Source organism: Rissa tridactyla, chromosome 4, assembly GCF_028500815.1.
Source record: "Rissa tridactyla isolate bRisTri1 chromosome 4, bRisTri1.patW.cur.20221130, whole genome shotgun sequence".
Taxonomy (NCBI): Eukaryota; Metazoa; Chordata; class Aves; order Charadriiformes; family Laridae; genus Rissa; species Rissa tridactyla.
This window is the reverse complement of record NC_071469.1, coordinates 60316906-60341447: the sequence shown is the minus strand read 5'-3', so window position 1 is coordinate 60341447 and position 24542 is coordinate 60316906. Positions and strand designations below refer to the sequence as shown.

At 39.8% G+C, this 24542-nt stretch overlaps 1 protein-coding gene across 8 annotated transcripts in view; it reads left to right on the top strand.

The window, feature by feature from the left end:
- CDC42BPB (CDC42 binding protein kinase beta) overlaps positions 1 to 24542 on the top strand; it is a 98077-nt gene that overhangs the window by 10977 nt on the left and 62558 nt on the right. For all 8 annotated transcript variants that reach the window (XR_008465869.1, XM_054197711.1, XM_054197709.1 and 5 more), the window contains exon 2: positions 19276 to 19367. Coding sequence is in view for 7 of the 8 variants with exons in the window: in XM_054197711.1 (XP_054053686.1) it covers positions 19276 to 19367 (92 nt within the window). In the remaining variant the exon portion in view is untranslated. The remainder of the gene's footprint in view (positions 1 to 19275; positions 19368 to 24542) is intronic.

Genomic DNA, 24542 nt, shown 5'->3' with positions numbered 1-24542 from the left:
CCCACAGACTGTCTTTATCTTACCCTTAGAAGTATTTACCAGTTATTAAGGCAACTGAACTGTGGTTATTGCTCTGTGTATGTTGTTGTGGGCCAGCAGGATTTACTGGGTTGGCTGTAGTGCTGTACCAGCAGCGCTCTACTCTACTGGTCAGGCTTGACCCAGGCAGGCAAGACCCGTGCAGGTCTACGTCCACAGCTAGAAATAATCAGTGCTTGTGCATCCTGAAGTTGACTGTATCTGATGTGAACTGTAAAGGCACAAGACCTGACACTTTGAGAAAGAGGGAAAGAGAGGGGGGATTTTTGATTTTAAAAAATTTCAGCGGTGGAGAAGCTTTTACTGCTCTTAGGAAAGGGCTTTGCAGTAATTATCCTCAACATTAAAGGTGTGCATGCATTTGAGTCACTCAAGCCAGGAGCAGATAGGACGAGGGGTAATGGTTTTCAACTGAAAGAGGGGAAATTTCGATTAGACATTAGACAGAAATTCTTTACTGTGAGGGTGGTGAGTCACTGGAACAGGTTCCTCAGGGAAGTTGTGAATGCCCCATCCCTGGAGGTGTTCCAGGCCAGGCTGGATGGGGCTTTGAGCAGCCTGGTCTAGTGGGAGGTGTCCCTGCCCATGGCAGGGGGTTGGAACTAGATGATCTTTAAGGTCCCTTCCAATCCAAACCATTCTATGATAATCAAGAGTCACAGGTATTTTAGTTACAAACTTCCTGCTCTTGCAGGTAGTATTAAACATTGTAAAAGTTTTGTTTAACGTTTCAGGCACTTTGTGAGGGCAGGGATAGCAGAGATTACAATCTATAATTTACTTTTTACGTACCAGCATTATTTTTTCTTCACGCTGTAAAAACCTGACAAAGTTCAGCACGACAAGTGTGAAGTTTTGCACTGTGGAGCTCTTTACATTGGGGAGTGAGCAGCTAGAGAGCAGCCTTGCAGAAAAAGATATGGGGATCCTGATAAACAATTTGTTGAAAAAGTCAATAGTGCATCATTGGAGAAATGGAGGCTGCCTGTTTACTGGACTGAGTCAGCAAGTGCAGTCAGCAGGTTGAGAGCAGTGGTTATTCTGCTCTTTACAGCACTTGTGAGGCCATTTCTGGAGTACTGTGTCCAGTTTTGGGCTTCCCAGTACAGGAAAAAACAGTGGGAAGCTGAAGTGAGTCCAGCAGAGAATGACTGGTGTGGTTAGGGGCTTGAAGCACACGATGTGCAAGAAAAGCCTGAGGTACCTGGGTTTGGTGGGCCTGGAGAAGGAGACTCTGATCATGATCCTCAACTGCCAGATGTTTGGTTAGGGAGCACCCAGAGGCAGACTCTCCTCAGGTGCACTGCCGAGAAGGAAAGGCAATGGACACAGGCAAGGAGGATTTGGACTATGTTTAAGGAGAAAAAAAATATTCCTACTTAGTGTGGTCAGGCACAGAAAGAGGTACCCAGAGAGGTGATAGTCTCTCCATCCTACGAGATAAACCTCAGCTGGACAAGGCCTTGAGCGACCTGATTGAACTTTGATGTTATCTCAGCTTTGAGTAGGAGGTCAGATTCTGCGCTGCAGAGGTCCCTCCTAGTCTAAAATTACTCTATATTTGAGTATCATCTCTTTTTTTTTTTTCTGTGTTAGCAAACTTATTTAACATCACAGATGCTTTAATGGAAAACAGTTGTTCGTCATACTTCTCAGAGTAAAAATAAATATGTGAAATAGAATCTTATTGTTGTAGATAAAGTAGTTGACACAACTTGTGTAAATTTACTATTCATGGTTTCATCATCTCAGGTGTTTACCCTGATTAGTTGACATTTTACCACCTAGTCTGAACATAAGTATTGACAAGCTTTTAACTAAATTTTAGGCTTGCAAGTGATGGGAAAATAAATGTTGTTCATGTTCTTCTACCATGTATTTAATAAAAGCACCAGTTTCCTTGTTCCTGGAAGAGAATTGCCTGAACAGGTTTCAAGAACTTTGAACCTATGTTTTATGTCTAGTGCTTTTTCCCAAGCGTGATTTCCTTATGTCTAGTTGTTAGTCTTGATAGTAGTTGAAGTATTTTAAAGTTTTAGTTCCACGGAGCTGTCAGAAGAGCCTGCAATCCCTGCATGACTGCGAGCCTGAATCATCCCTTATGAAAAATACAGGTTTAGCTGTTCTCCTAGATATGTTCTCACCTCACAAAGGGATCTCTATCTAGTAGGATTCCTAATATCCTTATATCTGACAATATAAGAAGTCTGACTAAGCAGTTGCTAACAACAGCATGAAACAAATGTTCCTCATAGTTGTAAAGACCTAATGGGAGATACTGTCTGGTTTTTGGTTTCATCTGTAGAATAAGAGCTTGTATGACTTACATGAAGTTGGACTTGCAACATGGTTTTTAGTGTTGGTATTCTTCCTTGATGATAATGCACTTAGCAAACCAAAACACACAACAAATTCAGTGTTTCAAAATCATATTGATATATGGAAAATAGCATGGGAAGTGCTATCAATGATGAGGATGATTCCTTTTAGTGGTGTGTTGTAATTTTTAATAGGGGACCCTTAGTGACACTTGACTTTCCATACAATGCGTTTGTATCTGTGGTATTGAGTGTGTTTCTTCCAGCAAACTCCTGGGAAAATAATAAAATTTCTTTCAGAATTCTCATGATTCCTAAATGCCTGGAAGTCTGGTAGATGTCCTTCTCAGAGAATATATACTGATAGCTATGTCATGAAGGCACTCATTGCCAGTACCATATAATGCAGTGGTCCATTGCCCTTCAGGGACAAGGACGGTATGTGAGCAATTTATAATGTGTGATAATTTTTCAGAATAAACTTTGAACAAAGTGTTTTTTGGTTGTTTCAGATGCTGTGGTTGTGAGCCCTCAGCTTTGTTTGTGAGTGATGTATGGAAGTTGTTCACCCTGTGTTCTAGTTTCAGTGTATTGCTTCCCTCTTGGGAGGTTCCTGCACACTGTGTAGATCCCTTGGGGGGGAAAAAACAGATAGTGAAGTAATGGCAATAGCTTCTTTTTTGGACTGAGTCTTGCTGCCCAGAACTACTGAGAAACATCATCTCCCTCCTCCCATGTCCTTAGTTTCCTCTGTTGTTTCATCGTTCAGACTTTTTACTTCTTATTTCCTTTTTGTATTTAGAGAAGGCATTTTGTAGTGATGTCTTTAAAGCAGCAATGCACACTTGTGCACGCGTTGCTGCAATGATCTTTTGTGTCGGTGGCTGTGATATGTCATTGTGCGCATTGGTAATAATAGCTCTTACTTCAAGTATATGCTTGATAGCTACAGAATAAGTAGAATACAGAGACTTTACTGGAAAATGTGCTCCAGTAATTTACCTTCAGAGCTCTATGGGGAGCTCTGAAATGGGTGACAGCTGGTGGAAGATAATGGATTATCTTTCCGCAAGAGAGAAGCATGGGCAAGACCTACTTCTTACTTCAATCTCCTTGCCCTCATCTCTCCCTCCCCCCATCATGTCCCATATAACACTTAAAGAACCTGTCCTCTGCGTTTTCTGAGGGGCTTAGGTAGAGGCTGTTAGTTATCACTTCTGTATTTAAAAAAAAAAAAAAAATGAAAAAAAAAAATTGGCAAGGAAGTAAATTTAGCTGTGCATAACAATTCATGGAAGAGGAAATCAACTCTGTCTACTTGTAATCTTTTAACACTTGTCCAGAAATAGATTGTTGAGAAGTCATAGTATTTGAATTAAAATTTGCAGCACTGTAATAAAAAATAAGCAGGTACGTGAATTAGAAAGGACTGGGAAAAGCATCACTTAAAGTCCTAAATATTGATCAACACACTACAACAAACAGTGATCAGGCCAGGCATCTTTATTGCTTCTGTAAGTACCAGGTAGCCTTTACCTTAAGGAAAACCTTAAGTTGAGCTTACGTACTAAAATGTCTGTTAAATAAGATTTTGAAGGAGAGAGATGGAACTGATGACACTTGAAGAAAAAACTTTCATATGTGATAACTGAAAGATTCTTACTAGACTTTTGGGGGTTTTAATGTGTTAAAATATGTTCACGTAGGAAAGAATAGACTCCAAATTGACTTTTTAGTTCTCTGACAATGCATTTCTTATAGAGTGGTTCTTCAGAAAAGGCAAACTTCTTAAATTTTTATTTCATGCAATACAATTGTAAATGCTCCTGGCTCTTTTCCTTCCTTTAAAATACAGCTAAACAGACAGTCAGGGCTGAACTTTTGCCAGCAACTGCAAACTACTCAGGTATTGTAAAATTTCTTAAAAAAATTAGGCACATTTTTGTTCCTGTGTAAGAGTAACTTCTGGTACAGTCTGAGCACCGTAATAGAAATTGTGGCAGTGTCACTTGCTGCTCATGCAAATAATACAGTGGAATAGTTCAACACATAGCCGTGCCTGATATTTCTTTTTAAAGATTTCATGGACCTAGATTTTTTTTTTAAATGATTTTACTATGAACTTGGTTTTAAAATTCAAATTATACAGGAAACGAGTTAAGCTTCAAGAAATAATGATAAAAGTAGAATTGTGTGGCTGCTAGGGTAGAAGCATTAGGATGGTTCTCAGAAAAATGACTGAACCCCTTTACAGAAGATTTGAACAACAAAAATGCAAGCTTTATAACCACATTCTTCCTTTCCCTCAATGCTGCATGGTATCTCTGTCTTAGAGACCATTGCCATGGACTTGTATTGAACCAATATTCAACTGGTTCAATGCACCTTGTATTGATCGAAGGTTGCATGTTACTTTAAAGGCCATGAAAATACTAAGAGATTAAAAAACTGATGTCCTTGCTGGATTCGCGGTGGCAACTCAAAGCTAGAACAATGTGTTACTAAACAAGCAATCCTGAGCACCTTTTTCATGTAGGTTAAAAAAAAGAAGATTTAAGCGGCATAAATATTGAGAGTTTTTGGAGATTAAAAGGTAAAGAGAAGACTACATCTCTTCCAGACTTCTTTGCATTAGAAAATTCCAAGGAAGTTTATGGAACAAAAGGATTACATAGCCTCAGCTCCGCAATACTACCATCAGAAGTGAAACTAGCACATCTGAACTATGGTATTGAGGATGAAAAGCTTGACAGTCCTTACAAGATTGTGGTTTAGGACTAAATGTTTTTTTTAAAGTGAGTCAATGCAAGCGGAAAATATTACTTAAGAGCTGAACCAATCACTGAATGGGCAAAGTAGCCAAGGTTTACTTAGATGACACTGGAGATAAATTAGTAAAAGAAAATACTAAATTCTTTGTGGAAAAAGAGGAGAAAGGAATGGGCTATCGCTGAAATGACATATAAGAAAGTAGAAAGGCAACTTTTCTCTGTAAATAGTTGACTTCAGCATCTATAGTAGTTTGCAGTTATGTTGCAACAGCTTAAAGTATTTTGAAGATTGGCATAAATTTCTTGTTCTTCTGCCTGTGGTCTCACCTTCTGCTTGTGGTCTCCTCAGATGCCGCGTACTGTGTCAGAAGATTTCTGGAAGGAAGTTAATGCATCTTCCTTGGTTCCTACTCTGTAAATTGAAGTTTTAAAAGCATACTTGCGCTGGTAGGGTTTTCCAGCTGCATCTGTACTGGCATGCAGGTGCTCACCCTGGTGTTGCACTGGAGGATGCAAACGTTTGGTTGTTATTTCCAAGTATGAGTAAAGGAAAAGGTTGGAAGCCAACAGAATGGAGCCTGAGGTATAGATGAAGATTTGAGATTGCCAGCATACTACAAGCTTGTTCTGAATGTTCTGGTACTTGATTTTCTGTTTTCAAATCAACACACCTGTCTTAGATGGTTTGTAAATGACTAAGGAAAAGGAATTCTTTACTTAAATGCGTGGAAATAAATCTTGCAGCAAAAGGATTATGGATGTACATCTTATTAAACAATGTGAATAATCTTAGTCTTAAATTCAAGTAAAGAGGAGTGTACAAAACTGAAAAGTTGTGTTTAAAACGATAAGCTTAAAAGGAGAATGTTCTATCAGATACTGCATCTGATATAAAAGCTTGTTGGGATGATCCTCGCTTGATATGCCTGCCTTGAAAAGCTGAGGAGCAAGATGTGAAGGTGTGACACATGGTATTTACAACTGGGAGTGTAATGACTGAAGTACTTTTCATATTTTAATGGTGGTAATTTTGGTATCAGCTAAGGACAATGAACAGATTTTTGTTTCCTGATGGCTTTAAGCATATGCAAGAAAGATGGAGAAGCTAGAACCCAGGGAGCTTGGGCTGCTGCTGATCATGCCGGGGTGTGTAGTAACGGGCGGTATGTTCTGGTTTGTGATGGTAGATGTAAGCTTCCTAGAGCCTACAAGAGGTTTGGGAGTGCCTAGAAGCGTGTCCATTAAACAGTGTGTCATGCGGGCTGGCAGTCTGTTGACAGTTGTCTAAAATCATGATCCAGAAACTGGATTTAAGAATTTCTGAAAGACATCATGGCAAAGATGTTAGGAAAAGGTGGGCTAAAAATACTAAGCAAAAGTGTGTTCTTTGATACACAAAATATTGAGATAAGGGGAAAGAGCTAATTCAGTGTACTGTACATAAATTAGCAAAAAGTTGGATAAGAAAGGGTGACAAAAATGCAGAATGAGGAAAAGAGAAGAAGGAAGAATTCCACCCTGACTGTACTAGAGAAAGATGAATTTATAATGCTTGGAGACTTGGAAATGTCTCTAGGAAAAGGCATGGCATTCTGTTTTTAGATTCTTGTTCCGTATGCTTTGCATATACGTGTGATGTTAAAGCTCTTTAGTTGTGCTCTAAATCAGTTGGGTTTTAAAAATTCACTCTTAACTGTTCCAGGATTTGACTTCCCTAAGGATGACTATTTGATTTAAAGAACAGTTTAAAAATTTGAACATGTATAAACTGTCACACGTCTAATATTCCAAATGATCATTTATCCAAAATATTTTCTTTCAGGGCTATTCGATGCATATTGAAAGAAAAATACACCACCACCCTGCTTTCAAGCAAGGTTTACATGGATTTTTATTCTTACTTAATAGCAGGTGTTATGATCTTGGTCAGTTTGAAACTTTGTAATAATTAGTTGATGCTGTTTAGCAAACAGGGGCAATATTCTAAAAGTCTAATTGCTTAAATGGGCATTATTCTAAAACAGAATTCTGCAGGCCAGAGTCAGTGAAAATAATGCTACCGTAAATGGTCTTCCTCTTCATTGCTCCCAGCGAGGGACATTGGAAGGAGCAGAGCAAGACAGAATGGCTTTGAGTCTAGAGTTCCTGGTCTACAGAGGGAGCTGAAGAAGTGAAAGTATTTATAATAATAAAAAAGCCACTCTGAGCCTTCCAGTGTAATGTGTAGCAAATCTTAGCATGGGACTTGTTAGTATTCTCCACAGATTTAAAGACAATTCCCCTCTTCTCTCCTTCTGAGTAACTTGAGCTACTCCAAATATTCTAGTGCCTGGTTACAGTAATTGCTTGTTGCACGTCTTTGTGGCCTTTTCCTATGGCAAAAGTCTGACTTTCATTGGCCTTTTAATTAGACCTGGAGCTCCAGGGAAGTTCTGAAACAGGGTGAGTAATGTCTGAGAAAATGTCCTCCTGCCCACTGCCATTTAAAAGGAAGTTGAGTGAAGAGAAAGATGTGCCACACCTCTGCTTAAAGGAGCTGTTGCTATCTGAACTCTTGAAATTGAAAAACGGCTCAGAGTATTTATATGCAGAGTGTTGCTGCCTTGAGCCATGGTTGTGGTTTAACCCCAGCCAGCAACTAGGACCACGCAGCTGCTCGCCCACTCCCCTTCCCATGGGATGGGGGAGAGAATCAGAAGAGTAAAAGTGGAAAAAGTCATGGGTTGAGATAAAGACAATTTAATAGGTAAAGGAAAAGCCATGCAAGCAAAGCAAAACAAGGAATTCATTCACTTCCCATGGGCAGGCAGGTGTTCAGCCATCCCCAGGAAAGCAGGGCTCCATCATGCGTAATGGTTACTTGGGAAGACAAACACCAGAACTTCAAACGTTCCCACTTCCTCCTTCTACCCCATCCTTTATATGATGAGCATGACACCACATGGTATGGAATATCCCTTTGGTCAGTTGGGGTCAGCTGGCCCAGCTGTGTCTGCTCCCAACTTCTTGTGTACTCCCAGCCAAAATAATGACCATCAAAAAAAATAAAATCAGGTGCAGCTCTGTAGCACTGTAAGCTGATCTAATGCCCCATCCCCTTAGTCTTATATTTCCTAGGTTATGGTGTTGATCCGGCTGAGAACTGAAGTATCAGGGAAAAGGTAATTGTCATTTGACTCTGCTCCCTTACCCAACCTTTTGTGCAGCTGCCTGGGTGTTGGCACCAAGGCAGGCCACCTCTGCATGGGCAAGTCTTCTCGCCTTCATCTGTGCTACTTAAGATGACGGCCTGTGAAAAAGAGCTGCAGTTCATTTACCCTTCTTGCTTGCACTGGTGTAGCAGCCTCTCCCGACCCTTCGGTGATGATGATTCAATTTGTGAAACTACAGGATGATAGTTGCATTATGTGCCTCGGGAGCTTGGGTTTCTGCTGGTGTAGTGTGCAGAATTGGGTCAGTGAGGTGAGACCAGCGGAATTTGTTACAGCTGACGCAAGGAAGAGAGCAGATCTGTGAAACTGCCCCTCTGGTCCCAGCGATCCACTTCAGTTGTGTCATTGAACTACATCTTTACTTCACTCTAACTGTATGAGCGGAGAAAAGGGATACCTCACAAGATGGATTTCTCCTGTCACTCTAAATGCATTTGTGTAGGGTGCTTTGTCAAGAAGAGCTTATTAATAGAAACTTCTAACCTTTAAAATAAAGCTGGTAAATATAGCACCAGTGTAAAATATGAATTGTTCTTTTACATAATGCATGTATTAAGTTTTTAGTAACTTGAAAGAACATCTTGCATAACAAAAGCTGTGCTTTTACTGTAAATAATTGATAAAACAGTTATGCTGCTTGTCTTGCTAGGTTTTACTTTTAAGATGAAATAAAGCATGCAGTCAGAAAACTAGAACTTTGCTCATATGTTGATGATGTAAGTGGTGGCTTCTTAATTAACGTAAGTGTAGGTAAGCTTATATCAGCACAGTGTGGTCATCAGATTGGAATTGTTTATTTCTTAGCAGGGTGTGCAAGAGGTGCTGGGTCTGATGAAATTTAGATTCATTCCTATGTTATTGAAATTTGGGTGAGCTCAAATTTGAGGTTTTCCTAATCTCTAGTTTGAAACTATCTGAAAAACAAGTGACAATATCAAAGGGGTTTTCTGAGCAGTCATAATTCTCAAACTGTTCTACAAAAATATTATTAACTCTGCTTTTTGGATTATTCATCATGCAGTAAAAATAGTGGATTTTAGCAATATTTCCAACTTTGTTATGGAATGAAAGCATTTGAATCACCGAGATTTTACTGTTTGGAACTAGTGATTCATGTAGAAGCCTGAAACAGTTTTTCCATTACTGATGTGCTTCAATATGTGATTGCCATTTGCTGTGGCTTAAATGCCCTCTCCAACACCTGCAAAATCTGGCCCTGGATGAGGAGTACAGAAAAATCTGTGGATTGCATTCTGTGGCTGTTGTTGCCATCCATTTCTTACAATGTTTTGACATGTATTTTGGAAGATCCTGTCCTAATGTGCTGTAGGCTGGCTAGAAACAGACTCTTGGGTAGCACTTCATGCTCACTGCAGTCCGAGGCAGATCCACATCAATTCCAAAAAAGGGCCATTTTCCCCTTGTCCAGCCTCATCCTGTTACCTGCCCTGGGCTGGGGCTCCAGCATCACAGCTGTATGTGAGTCACAATTGGGTGAATGGTTCAGTGGGACAGACAAGTTAGCTTTCACCTGGAAATGTTTCCTGCTCTGACATACCATGTAAATGCTAATGATGATCCAGACAATAGAGTGCAGCATGGTGGGAAGGAGCAAGAAGTAACTCTTTTGGCAGCAGAATGGATTTCCTGGATGAAAGTGGTCTGTAGCTTCCCATTCAGTTGTCTCAAATATCTGGGATGTCAGACAGTCCTAGGGAAAGTCTGTAGTTCTAAGAATCTTTATATGAATTGATGTGCATGTGTCTTTTGGGCTGGGTATGATTGTCTTGAGGAAAATACAAGGACTGAAGATGAAACTTAAGGCAGCATTGGATATCAACAGCTATTCAAGAGCAGAAAAGATTCTTTATTGAGGAATAGTAATCTTGTCTTTGCATTTTTTAGCAAGGCTTAAGAGGAAGGAAAGTACCACCTTCTAAAACCTTATGAAATTCAAGTAGAAGCAAGATCTGGTATTTCAGCCTCCTCAGAAAGTCACAACTTGAAGATGTTATTTGGCTTCTGCTCAATAAATCAGTCAGTGGAGTGTCTAAGGCTGAAGAAAGTGGTAGACCACCGGGGAATCCGCGGCTGGTGCATAGTCTGCTGAAAGAGCTGTGAACCTTAGGGAAAGGTTAGAGAGGCATGGCGGCTTTCCCTCTCACAAACAAATGTGACTAGTTGGAAAGAGGTATGAAAAACTGGACTATACACTGCAGTTAGGAACACAGTTTCTCTAGGAACTTTCTTAATTCTACTGTGAGAGCTAGGCTAGAACTTAATCTCAAGCTGCTGAGTGCTTTTTGAAACACCCTGGTTAGTATTCATAAAGGTTTGGGTTTTCTCGTTCAGAATGTGTCATCCTGCTTGTCGTGGTTTGGGCCGGGTTGGCCAATGACAAGACGATAGATGCTCTCCCCCACCTCTCGCTCTGAGGAGAGGAAGAAGAGAGATAAAGAGATTTGTGAGTTTAGAAAAAATCCTAAACTACTTTAATGAAATATTAATAATAAAATAAAAAAAAAAGAAATAATGAAATAGATACAATACACACAAACATACACAAAACTGTATCCCAGGGAGATGTCACTGGCAGGCACTGGGGAAGTTCCAGACTGGACTCAGTAACAAATGGGAACTGGAACACACCGACCGGGATCAAAAGGCAGATAAGCTGACGGGGTTCCCCTCAGATGTCAGTCATTGAAGAAAAAGAGCCACTGAAGAAGAGGAGCCCTTGAAAAAGCGACCTTGGAGAGGAACCAACCTGACCCCTTTGGTCCCTCAGTACTGAGCATGGCGGATGGGATGGAACACCTGATTGGTCGGTTTGGGTCACCTGACCTGCCCACAGGGTAAACAGCCAGGTCAGCTGACCCTGGTTGCCACGGCAACAAGCATGCGCAAGGGCCTCCCACTGACCAGAGAGCTGGCTCTGCTCTACCCCAGGCCAGGACGCTGCTTAAAAAGCTCTGTGTCCTGACAGCCGTATGCTAAAATGTTATGTTTTGTGAAGCTGCGTCAAGCTTGCATGGATGGTCACTTCTGGGTTTCCCAAACGAAATGTTATTCGCACTCATATTTTTATTCAGTCTTAATACTCACCGTTTCGTCTGCCAAGGTCAACTTTGGTATTTAAAAAAAAAAAAAAAACCAAACAAAAAAAAACCCTTCATGAATTGGTTCTAGAGACCAAGTTGTAATTTCCTAAATTGTGGATCTTTCCATGACAGTAGCACAATATGATGAGAAACTGGGCAGTGAGCTTCCTCCTCTGTTAGATCTCAGATGTAAGCTTCCTCTCCCTTGTACTTCCGTCCATCATAACATTAGCGTACGCTGTTACTTTTAGGTTTGATTGGCATGTGCTTTTTATTTTACCTGACCATTATTTTTCCATAGGTAAGCTACTGTCTTACATATATGATTACAGCAAGTAGTCATTTGGTGTTTGTTCTTGGATGTGCAAGCCAACGCTTCCTTCCTCTCACCTGTCTAGTTCTGAGAAGCACGGTGGCTTTGACAGGAGTTAAACTGGCAACACATTTTGTTGCTTGGAGTACTCAGAACCATCTGCGTGTTCCTCAGTACTTGCCTGTACAAATCTTTAGTATTATCTTTGGTGTCCTTTCATTATAAGCATGAAAAGCGGCGAATGGACCAGTCAGGCAGATAGCCAGCCTTTAAGTGTTTTGTGGTAACATTCATCAACGAGCTGGCAAATGGTAGCATATTGCTGCGGATTGAGTCCTTCTGTGTGGTACTTGCTTTTGGGGCTTGCCACACAAAAAGTGTGCTCAGTGAATAATAGCGAACAGGAATGATATTTCAAGGTAAATGCCTTGCTCTTCTGCTGGCAAATTTAGCAATGCTAATGGGATCAGCACCAGAACTACTACTCAATATTTTTCTTCAAAACACTACCCGATGCCGTTAGCCTTTAGTATGGTGATAAATTTTTCATGCAGTTATCGCAAACTGGTATAAAAATTCTAAATGCCAGGATCAGTTCTTCTGTAACTGATAAAGCCACTCGTGGAGCAAAATGCACAAGCTATGAGCGCTCAGTCTTGGTTTATAGATAAAAGCAATGGTGGTTTTATCCTTTTAAACCTTAGAGGATTTCACATGTAATTATATGATCCAAGTCTTGTCCAAATGCATAGTTCAGTTAAGTGCCAGCAAGGTATCTGATTGAAAGGGGTCAGGTGCTCTATTTTATGTATGGCAGAAGGCATTCATAAAACGAAGCAAAATCCGTAATCATAACTGCAGATGGATGTAGGTTTGTGTGCTGCTACTTCAGAGAAGTTGTAGGGAGGTTTTAAAAAGGATTTGTGTATCAGATTAAGTACACCATACAATCTTTAATTTCATAATAAAGTTACCACTTATTAATTCCATTGAAAACAACCTGTCGGTCAGCCTCAAGAAGATTCACACTTTCTTGGTGTTGTATTAGTGTATGTGTCTGTTTCTACTGGGATTGCAGTTCAGATAAACACTGTTAGGAGAGGACATCTTAAAATTAGAAAGTACTGACTAACCAGGCACTATAAAACTGTATGTCCTTGCTCGGGGCATAGAAGGGGCTCTGACAGCGTGTGAAGCAGCATCCCGTATCGGGAGGCTGCTCTGGAAGACCTGGAAACACTTTGGAATTGGTAACCGGGTTGTGCTTCTCAAGTTTTTAACCCAGTGGAGCTTGTGTTCGTTGTAATGATAACTGAAGTCTTGCACCACTGAATTTACGCGTCTAATGGATGTTGATGACTGATAAAGGATGAGATCACGAAGTAAGAGGCAGACAGAGCAAGTGAAGTGTGTGTATGTATGTGTATATAATATGCCTTATAAAAATGGGAGGGAGGACATGGCAGAAGTGGAAGGGCTGGCAGAAAATGTGTTGGAGAACACAAAAGGTGTCACCTAAGCTTTGTTGAAGTTTGGCTTCTCGTACCTCCTTTACTAGGCTCAGTTGAGTAACCCTCTACCCTTCCCACCACCTTCCCTTTTCTGCGGTACGCTTCCTTTTTTCCCCTCTTCTGTGTCAGTGTCACTCTGCTGTCCCTCCATGACTAGGGACAACAAGGTGTGTCTGCTCTGCACCTTACTAGGTGCTGGTTGCCCGGCTAAGGAGGTGAATGTTATATTCCTGCTGTAGCCTTTCCCTCAATGGAGGTGATACTGTGGATATCTTTCCTATTCGTTGCCAGGTTTTTTTTATAAAACTTGTAGCAACTGGGTATCTTTGGACAGCATCACTGAAATTTGGTGAATGGGATATTAAGGGTCTTCACTGGGATCAAAAGGTACCGGGCAGGAGCAATGGACTCAGACTGCCGAAGAGTATGATCACACATACCTTATTTCCTTAGGAAACCAGATCAAAAAAAAAAAAAAGCATTCACTCGGTGGACAGAAGAGGAAACAGGCCAGCACAGGAAAAGGGAGGCAAGGATCTGTAACTGGAAAAATTAAGACTGGAGTCAACAAAAAATGGAAAACTTTAACAAAAAATTACCCTTTCAAAAATACAGGGAAATCTTCACAATCAAATAGCAAGTAGTTCTTTAAAACTCAAAAGTGTGGGTTGTAATAGGTATTTATCACCCTAGTAAGCAGGTTGGGGCTACCTGGGTGTGGGTATCTCCCAAGACATGTGTACAAGCACTAACTTGTTAAACCTGTCAGCCTACTGTTTTAGTAGCAATATCACAGGAATGCTGTTTCTTTGAAAAGGGTGCACAAAGGGCAAACAAGTTACTTGATTTCTAGAATGTAAGCTAAGAGGGAGAAATGGTAAAACTCACTGCTCTCTCATGTTCTTCCTCCAAAGAAAATATGTTAAATAAAATATTGGATCTGCCTGGTGGGAGTATGGTTCCATGGACAATTATCTGCGTCATTTTGTTGCTTCCCTGACATTAATATTTTGCAATTCGCATAGTTTCCTACCACAACATTTTGCAAAGGGGATGAGTAGATAAAGGGAGTGTAGTGGCGGATGAATTTCTGTCTGACCGAACAGTTAGACATACCTTCTGGATAGATCTACCTGAATGTTATCATTGTCTTATATAATGACTTAAACCCCAAATCACCTACAAGATCAGTTCTGAACTATGAAACTGTCTCGTGTAGGGCAGTCCAGTATATGAATAGATTGTCCAAAGAGGCAATTGAGTCTCCATCCTTTGAAGTATTTGAGACCTGATCAGGCAAAACCCTGAGTAACCTGGTCTGAAATCAGTATTGACTGTGATTTCAGCAGGAGGTTGGACTAGAGACCTCCTGAGGTCCCTTTCAACTGGAGTTGTTGAAAGAGACCTGCAAGTCTGTGTATTATTTTCTTGCAGTTGTCACATTTATTTAAAACTTGAAGCTGCCAGTGATACAAAACATCAGATGTTCTTCAACATTTGGCAGCTTCAATTCAGTGATTTTTGTGACTCTGAATTTCTGGAAGCTTGCACTGCCTAACAAAATACACAGGAGTCCTCAGATTAGAGCCATTGGGTAACTCCACCACTGAAGCAGTAGTTGTCATAATAAACCCAGGGGGTAGTCTTTTGTCCCCTGTAATCTAAAGGTGCTAGCTTTTGTGATTCCAGATAGTAAATTACTGACATCGATTGAATGGTTCATAATCGGAATAGAAAGTGAAAATCCAAAACATACCTCAACACTTCTCATTTTTAACCACATTCTAGCTTGGGAAAAGTTGCCCTGTTATTTTTTTGGAGGGTGATGTTGACAATGACATCCTTCCCTGACCTGCTTTCAGAAATGAGAGGAAATTTGACGTACGCTTCTGACCTTGGCAGAGGCCGGCATGTGCCTGTTCCTGGGATAGCAGTGCGGAGTGCCCAATCTGCCGTGTCACATTGTCTCCGCTGGCGTTTCCTGCAGCTTTTAGTCATTCTGAAACAGTCTTCAGATGTCTTTTTATCAGGTGACATAATACAAATTGACTGCAGCGTCGATGCACCATCTCACAATCCTAAATCACAAACCCATTTACCTATGACTGTACTTCAAATTATGTTTTCAAATTATTCAAATTGATGTTTTCTTTTTGGGCAAACAAAATATCCTAGTCCCATCTATCAGGGGAAAAGGAGAACAGGATCGGAATAGAATTTGTGGGTGGAGAATTGTGTCTTTCATGCATACCCTGGTTTTCATTGAAGAAATAAATGCTGGCATTTCACCTCCCCTTATGAATATTGATCAAAACATCGACTGTTATTGTTTTGTATTACATTCTTTAGAGCATACATTTCTTGGGTTCTTAAAATTAGTTTTTGGTTTTTTTTTTCTTGTGTGGCCTTATGGAGATCACTCTTGTTCCAAACAAGCGTAAGTGCAATAATGCCAAATCAGGTTGAGAGAAAAAGTAGTGATGCATACAAATATATTGCACACAGAATGCCTATCCCAAATTCTGATTGCAGCCTCACAGTCATGAATAAACAAAGGCTTGCAATTACTCTCAGCTAATGTTACCCTGACAACAGTATGTATAAAAAAAAAAAATCAGTAATCACTGCCAACAAAACCCCCTGTACAGCTAATGCCCCTGTTTGCCAGGATGAAATACTTTCATTAAGGCATTAAATTAACTCCAGATCGTAAGTCCTGCTTTTAATATTAGGATCAAAACTAATCAGTAAAGTGTAATTATTCATTCCAGTGTATGGAGAGAAGTTTGCTTTGAGTTCCCTTTTTATAAAATAGTGCTATCTAAAAGGAGAAGCTGGAGCTTTTTACCAGTTACGTAGTGATGGGTATATCAGTTGGCATCATTCTGGCAAGCACAGTGAACACGGCTCTCTGATACTTCTTGGTGCAAGTTTCTCGCTGATATTTCTTGATGCAAGTTTCTGCTTACTCAATTTTGATAGTTCTGTACGTGTTACTCATCTGGATATTAGAGGGTTGAGGAACAGCAACCTCCTGGGGGGGAGCAGGAAAGCAATTTGGAAATATTTTTTGATTTAACTTACTAAGAGGTAAAAATTATGCAATCCAGTACTTAAAAGCAGCAGGTTCCATCCTAGTACGAACAGCGTTCTACTCCAAAATGCCAATAAAGTAGATATCAGTTTAAATGGAATACTGGTGTGTTGCCTCCTCTGAGCTCTCATCTACTGAGTAACTTCTGTTGTAGTCTCAGTGATGATGAGGTTTTGTGGATATTAAGTTTTGTTTTCAAATTTTATTTACTTTTAAGGAACCTTAGATGCCCTGACAAAGACTTGAATTTTTCCATTTCAGGGGAAATCCTATCCAATTTCAAAATCTACACATTTGGTGCTTAGCTTTCCAGGAGAGAGCACTGAAGTTGCAATGTTTCTGAACACCAAGCCCTGCTAAATACTAAAAGCCAACATTAGTTAAGTGCACAAAGAGGTTGTAAAAAATAGTAACTTCCTTTTAGTAGGGAATACATTTTTTTCATTTACACATGTTAAACTAATTAATTTTAATATGTTGACTTCAGTTGACTAATTTAGATGGAAGAAGCAGGACCAACCTAGGGCTTTTGCAGTTTTTGAGTTGAAATGGTGGTAAAGTGAATAAGGTCTGCTAATCCTTCCTTCTTGAAGGCTACAATTCCTAGAAAGACAGCATTAATGCCTTTCTCTGCAGACACTATTTCTTCTGTTTACTAAAATTTAAGTATGTGCTCTGCTTGATACATCATAAATACTATCTTTTAAAATATAAAACTAATTGAATTCACTTGCTTTAATGCAATTTAATGCATTTCTAAACCGAATCCCAATTTTGGCAAGGTGAAGTTTGATACATTTCAAAGCAAGGAAAACAGTAGACAAAATCATAAAATATTTTGTCAATGGTTAGCAAAATACGAAAAATGTAAGAGAATAAGATATTTTTTTTCAAGTGTACAAGACAGCTTAAACTTACATAGGTGTGTGTCTTCCCACTTCGGAAGTTGCTTGTGATCAATTTACAGACGCGGGGTTTTTTATAAATACTTAAACCAATTATTTTGGTATTCTGTTTACTGACTAGGATTATTGTTAAAACTGGTTATTTCTTTAAAAAAAAAAAAAGTATTATTCTTGGGTTTGTATCCCAAGTAAAATTGCTGTATTTCATTTCCCCTCTCCTTGAATAGACTAACTTTGCAGAAGTTAGTCTAATGACTTGCATACTGTAGTAGTGATCCATAACTTGATAATGGAACTTTCACATTTATTTCTTATCTGCAGTTGCGTTTCCTCCATCTGTTCCAATCTGATGGGAAGAGAAGGAGGCAGGAGAACCTTGCGAAGTAATTGATATATATCACAGCCATCAGCAGTGGTATTTACTTGTATAGATGTCTGACTGGACTGGTATAGGTCTCTTAAATCATTTGAGTTGGTTTTGTTGGGTAAATTTGTTAGAAACAATTTGAGGTTTGGGGATGATAGTCTCAGCGGCCTTGTGGCGGGGGAGGCTTTTCTGCCCAGCTGAAATGGGGGATCTAGCAGGAAATCTAGTAGGGTCTCATTCTTCAGTTTTTTACTTTGGGTAGACAAGAAACATCCAGTGAAAGGGGTATTACTTGTGGAGGAAACCTTTTCAATAACACCTCTCCCGAGTACAAAGCAGCATGGCTAGTCTTCAGTACAGCTATTTCTTCATTTTATTAGCTGTTATACGAATTTTGCTGAGAGGTTTTCGGGCTTTCTTGGTTAGGCTTCATAGTTCGGACTTCTGTGTCTTCTGTGTGTTTGTAAGGTTTGGTTTGTTTGTGTTAGTAGCTAAAACATATCGTGAAGGCAGTGACCCCTCTTGTAGGAGTTCTGTTTGGCTTATAACTCGTTAGCTTAATGATAATGTAAGGTGAGGTAAAACAGGAGCCCCAGCTGAATTACAAGTAGCAGTTCTGTGATGTTTTATTCAATTGCAAATGGAAAAAATACAGCTGTTTAAAAACTTCAGTCTTTTTAGTCTAATAATGTTTGTGATGAGCTAGAGAAGAGCAATTTATTTTTTTTGTGCTTAGAAGCATAAGCATCTTTGTAGACATCGTACTTGCTCTCGTGCAGTTTAGCTTGTGCCACTGTTTTTCCTTATTGGTTTGGTCTTCAATAGTCACAGCAGTGAATTGTAGCAAATGCTGTATCTAAACAGTAATCCTCATCCTGTGATACGTTAGAAATAAATAAAATATTCTGAACAGGAACTGGAGAGGAGAAAATTGATGGGATCTGCAGGTACAGTGGAATTCATCAGCCAGATATTTTGAGATGTATTGAGTCCAGCGGGACCACCAGAAGAAAGTAAGGGTAGGTTAGTTAATTGCTGGACACGTTTAGGCTGCAGCCCTTTGCTACTTGGTCTAATTGAGATCCGGCGAATGTTGCTTAACAGATAGTTCAAAGTAAAAAATCTCAAATTAGCCATAGATCTTGTTGAAAATTATTTCATTGCTATGGAGCAGAGACAGCTATCTCCTGAGAGTGGGCTGTTAAAGCTTTTGCTGGTACTAGCTGAAATAATAAAAAGTAAAACTGAACTCTGCTTAAGAAGAGAGTTATTCTAGTGGCTGAAGGATAGGATGGCTTTTCTCTAGAGTTTACCAGTAATGAATGAGCTCTTCAGCTTTCACATGGTCCTTTACTGATTCATGAAACCCTAAAGAAAGAGGGGGGGGTGAATCCTGCTGAAAGACTACTTCTTTACTCAATGGCAACAAGGCAGAACCAGTCATAGAATTGAACTTTAAAAAAAACCTTAAGTATTATTTAGTATAGTTAATATTTTTTCCTTCTATACTTCTGTTAGTAGTTGAAAAAGTGCACTGGTTATGCAACAAGTACCTTTGACCTCTGGCTTATGTATTATTTTGGCTTATGATATTTCTCTTGGTAATTGAACTTTCCTTTTTTCCCTCCCCCCCCCCCTAAACAGCAAGACCATTTACAAAATTGGTAAAGGAAATGCAACTTCATCGAGATGACTTTGAAATTATAAAAGTGATTGGAAGAGGCGCTTTTGGCGAGGTAAGAGATTTTTACTCTCAGTTGTGATAATGTAACTTTCATCGTTGATGCGTCTGATTTCTTGCTGCACTTGACCTGTACTTGTCCTGAAGACAAAAGATTTACGCAGATGTGCTAAAATACTTCCAAATGTGGGATACTGTCTAGGTACTAGTGAAAGGTCCCTTTGAAGCGCAGGGTATTTAGTATCCAGTTCTGCCATTTCTGTGACTGGCTCGTTCTGACTTTGGCATAACAAAACAAGTGTCTCTTCAATGTGTATATGAACAGGGTGGTCCCACCTAGCAGCTGCACAGCTGAATTTGGGGTCTCTTCTCCCACTTGCCATATGTACTCTTCTGGACTGCTATAATTTAACACAGAACTGGGCTGCTTCTATGGTAGGAACGCAGAGGCTGCTCCACCCATCTGCCTGTCTCTGTAGCAATCTGGTAATGCAGAAAGACGCATTTGGCTGCCTCAAAGGCTGTTCCCTGTCATCTTTGAAGATCAAAGGCTGGTGGATCTGTTTTTTTGGACAGCAAGTTGAATCATGCTGGGATGATAGGAACGCCTTGTGTTCTGAGGACTAGCCAGTCCCAGGACCCTGGACTGAAGAAGCTTCACTTAATATGCTTGATGAAAGTCTCATCAGTCACCAGTGCTCTGATGGGGCTTGCCACTGGCAAAAGCATTCATGAGCATGTCCCCTCCAGTACGCGTAGGATACCTGAGACTTCTGGAGAACCTCAAAGACACCCCTTTCAGCGTTTAAGTACACATAACATAGCTGTCAGCAAAAGAGGTTACTAACTAGAGAATTTCTAGAAGTGAAAAACACCTTAGATTTCTTTCAGGAAGCTTCTTTTAAGTAGTGCCACAGTAAAGTCAAATGTAGTGACAGGCATTAGCGGCTCACTTGAGCCCATTAGCCCTTGGTTACAACTTCTGGTGCTGGTGGCTAAGGCTAGGCTTCCGTCTTCTCTCCCATCTTATCTTGTCTCCACAGAGCGCAGGACTGTGTGCCATGCAGGGCTTTCCTTCCAAGCATAGTGTGTCCTGGACATGTCAAACTCTTACATATAGAGTTTGATTGTGAGACAGAGGTCTCACAGGCAGAGCAGAAACTGAGCTAGAAAAATGCGAGAATGCTACTCAGCCTGGGTTCAGAAAGCAATGAGGTTTCTGTGTGCATGTGCACTTGGTGGTGGGTGAAGTAACAGCTTCATTTCCACATAATTTTAAGCTACTTCAAGGACTTCTTCTGAGGAAGGTGGACACCTAAGACAGACAGAAATGAACGTTTCAAGTACATCTCTTCATCTGTACCACCCTCTAATGATGTGAAGAGGTAACATGTAGTTCACGTGTAGTTTTTGTGAGCGTAGCTGCTCAAAGAACTTCAGCATTTTAAGTAAAATGTTCAGATAAATAGTAGCATCTTGACCTAGAAGACAAAAGTTCACTTTCTAGTAGATGTTGAACTTGATGAGTTGCAACATTTGTTACAGAAAAGGAAGTGTTATCTTAGGGTAATGGAAATACTGCATGAGAATCAGTTGGCTGTTTCACTTGAGAGTTTGTTTTTAGCTGGCATGTGTTATTTGAACATGGCTTTTAGAGAGGAAAGTTACTGCAAAGAGTTTGGTGGGAAAAAATAGAAATGGGAAAAAAGTTTGATAAGTCTAAGGAAGGACTGAAAGCTACAAATTAAGTCCAGAAAAGAGGTCTGAGCAGAAAGGTTTACAGGTAGATAAAAGACCTAGAGAATCAAGACAGTAGTAGGTGACTGGCTACCTCTCCATTAGGGTTCTGGTTCAAAGCAGTAGGACGGTTTTGAAGGCAGTCCCCCCAGTTACTGCAGAATGATTTTGTTATGTGCTATCTGGATTTCTTTTGCAGGAAACTAAACCAGAACCTCCGTTCCAAGTGTGCACCAAATGTGCTCCTGGCTCCACAGGGTACATAAGAATCAATCACCGGGTTTGACTCTCCTAATAGCTTCAAAGCATGTTTAGTCCAGGAGACCAGGCTAGATACAGTCTGAAGCAAAATTCCTGAACTCCATACAGTAAAGATGGGAAGGCTCAGCACAGGCTACTTTTATCTGTTGTTCTGGTCTTGCGGTTCCAAATTACTTGCTATACTGGCTGTGACCACTGATATGTAAAGAATTTTAGATTAGTGTTTTGGCAGTTTGTCTTTTGGTGGGATTAGAAGTGGTTTCTGGATCTTTTCAGAACTAGACTTGTGAATGCTGTAGCTATCAAAAATGGTTTCGGGTCAAGGGAACCCTTTATAGTGACTTGCTGATGGGAATGCCTTCACACAGTATAATTTTAAGGAAGAGCTGTTTTCCATAGTGCTCGCTCTGTTCTTTTTCAAAAAGGTGCCCTTTTCCACATAAGGAATTGACCAACTGGAAATCTCAGTACAACAGCAGATGAAGTATTTATGTGAACTTCAAGAGACTTTATACTTGCTAGGGGGTTTAGGATGATCTTTCTTAGCTTTGGATCAAGAGTCTTAAAGTGTATAAAAGATACAAATTCTGGGTGGAAGCTTGTATTAATAGTGTTTGGAGTGCTTGAATCAACAATGTCTTTCATATTCTTTTCTTTTGGAAAAGCATGAAACTTAACTAAAGCAATTTGTACATCCCATCCCCCCAGCAGAAATGAAATTTCACAGAAGTGGAGAAAGTATCTTAATTTCATCCTTCTGTTAGAGCTGTGAGTGCTCACAGTCAGTGGTGTTACTTAATCTGTCAATATCATGTTGTCTTGTTCATCTTATAAAAGTTTTGGTTTATAGCTGCAGCAGCTTGGAACTTTTTGATCAGTTTAAATTATGCGGGAATCATTGATTTTAGGCTCCTTATACTTTAATCCCACTTGCCAGATAATATTTCATGCTTTTTGCTTATGAATGAATCCTTTGACCCTTGTGTATACTACAGTGCTATAACTGCCAAACACTATAGGCATTATAAAATAGTAATTATATAAAGGTTGAAATTCCATAGTAAGAAAATAAAATCTAGTTTATTGAGAGGGACTTGTGGCATCTGACTCATATAAAGCAACACTTCAGAAAACTGAATGGGGGAGCTGTAAGTAATATTTCTATATCACATTCTTACACACATAGAAACTATGTTAGAAATTAGCTGATGGGATTCTAGTGGTTATAAGGTTATTCGTTAGTTCTTGTTTAAAAAAAAAACTCAAACACAACTATCTGCTAGAATTAAATTTAAAAAATACCTATAAAATATTTGTTAGAATGCATAAAGAAATTAATCAGAATTAAACTAAACATATTCCTATTAGAACTAAGTAGTTTAAATTAAACGCTGAACAGCTAAACAAGCCAGACTTCAAAAAGGATGAAAACTACATTCCATTCTTCTCAGTTTAGCTACTTTGGACTTTTTGGAGAACGCCACAGGCTTTCGTGTTACCAAAGAACTTTTGCATAAATCAGTAACTTTGAAGAAAGACAGCTTAAACAAAATAAAGGCATGACATTAGTTATTAGTCAGGATCAGTGGTCAGTTTTTGCCACACAACACGTAAGCCAAGGAAACACGGTCTTTGAGTTTGTCCCTGTGAACACAACTGCAAAATGAATATCTAATTGAAGGCAGATTGATATAATCACCAGTACATATCTGTACTGATATGTATTTCTTTCGTGCTTGCTCTCTTGCTTTCTTGCTTTCTTTCTCCTTTTCAAACCAGCAGAACTCAACCTGATTCTTTATGCTGTTTCCAGCAGTACGAGAAGAAAACCTAACTGGCAATCCAAACTGCCTGAGTGAAAGTTCTTATAGCATGGGAGATTTGAGAAAGCAAGAGAAAAAATATTTCTTAAAAATTCTTATTATTATGGTAAGACAGCAATACTCTAGCTCCGAACGTGGAGGTTTCTTCTCTAGCCACCTGCCGAAACATGCAGTTCTCCTTTTCTCATAAACTAAGCCAGCTACTTTGCATACAGGATGAACTGTATGTCTGAATATCCTTTACACCAACATTTAAGGCTCTGACTCCTGGAGTCACTGGCTTGAGAACATAATTTAAGTTTTTCGGAAGTTTCGCAGTTATGAAGAAAAGTTTGAAACGTTCTTTGAGTTCATGACAGCTAGAACAGCATATAATTTGAAATGCTGGCCGTAAGAAGGATAAACTACTCATGGCTCATCCCCATTTCCTAGGGTGTATTCACCTTGGGGGTATGTCGAGCTGGATGGAACATTTTCGTGAGTGCCCCAATGTTATTTTCAGCCTTTGTTTTTGCGGGTCACAGGGGCAGATAGCTCATGTGCAGAGGGGCAAGCTGCATAAGCAGTAAAACCAATAATAATTGAAAAACTACCTGAAATAAAATCAGAACTAAAATGGTTTTCTGTAATCTTAATTCTGGTTTCTATTAATAAAACCAATGCAGAAGTCTGTCTTTGTAGACGAGAATGCATACGTTGTGTAGGGTGAAGTTTTTTGTTAACTAGTGAAAACAGACATTCTTTAGGAGAAAAATTAAAGAATATGAGCATAGAATGGAAAACTCCTCTAAGCTTTTAGACCTTTAAAAATCCACACCAAAACAACAACAAAAAAAAACCCCAAACCCACTTGAAGTTTGAATGTGCCTGATGACTGCTTCTGTCCAGAAACACTGTGGACCATTATTTGAAAAGAAATAATGTCCTGAGAACATGCGCTTGGTGGGATTGTGCCTACCTGAGAAACCTGTGCCAGCCTAGAAGTGCCTTCAGTGTGCTTGGTGTTGGCCTCTGCCCACCAAGGGAACTGGGAGTGCTACCGTATGGTGATAGGGACAGGAGGAGGATCCTGCGTATGGGGACTGTCTGGCTCTAAATACTTGCACTTGCTCCTTTGCAAGCTTCATCTGACCTCTTAGTAATGTACTTGTAAGTCTTTGAGATCACTTTTCCTCATTTTGTGTAAAGGACCATTTAGGCACTCCACTGTAAATTAGCACATTTCAGTGAAGAGCAATTGTTGAAGGAAGAACCATGTCAAGATGTACCTTGTTTGACAACTCAGCTTGTATAATGTGGCTGACACCTCCTGGAAAGTTGGCAGCATGGGACTCAAACAATTGTTTTCCTTCCCTTGTTTGTTAGCAGGGATTTCTTGAATGAGCAACGCTTGCTGTGGTTGCAGCGGA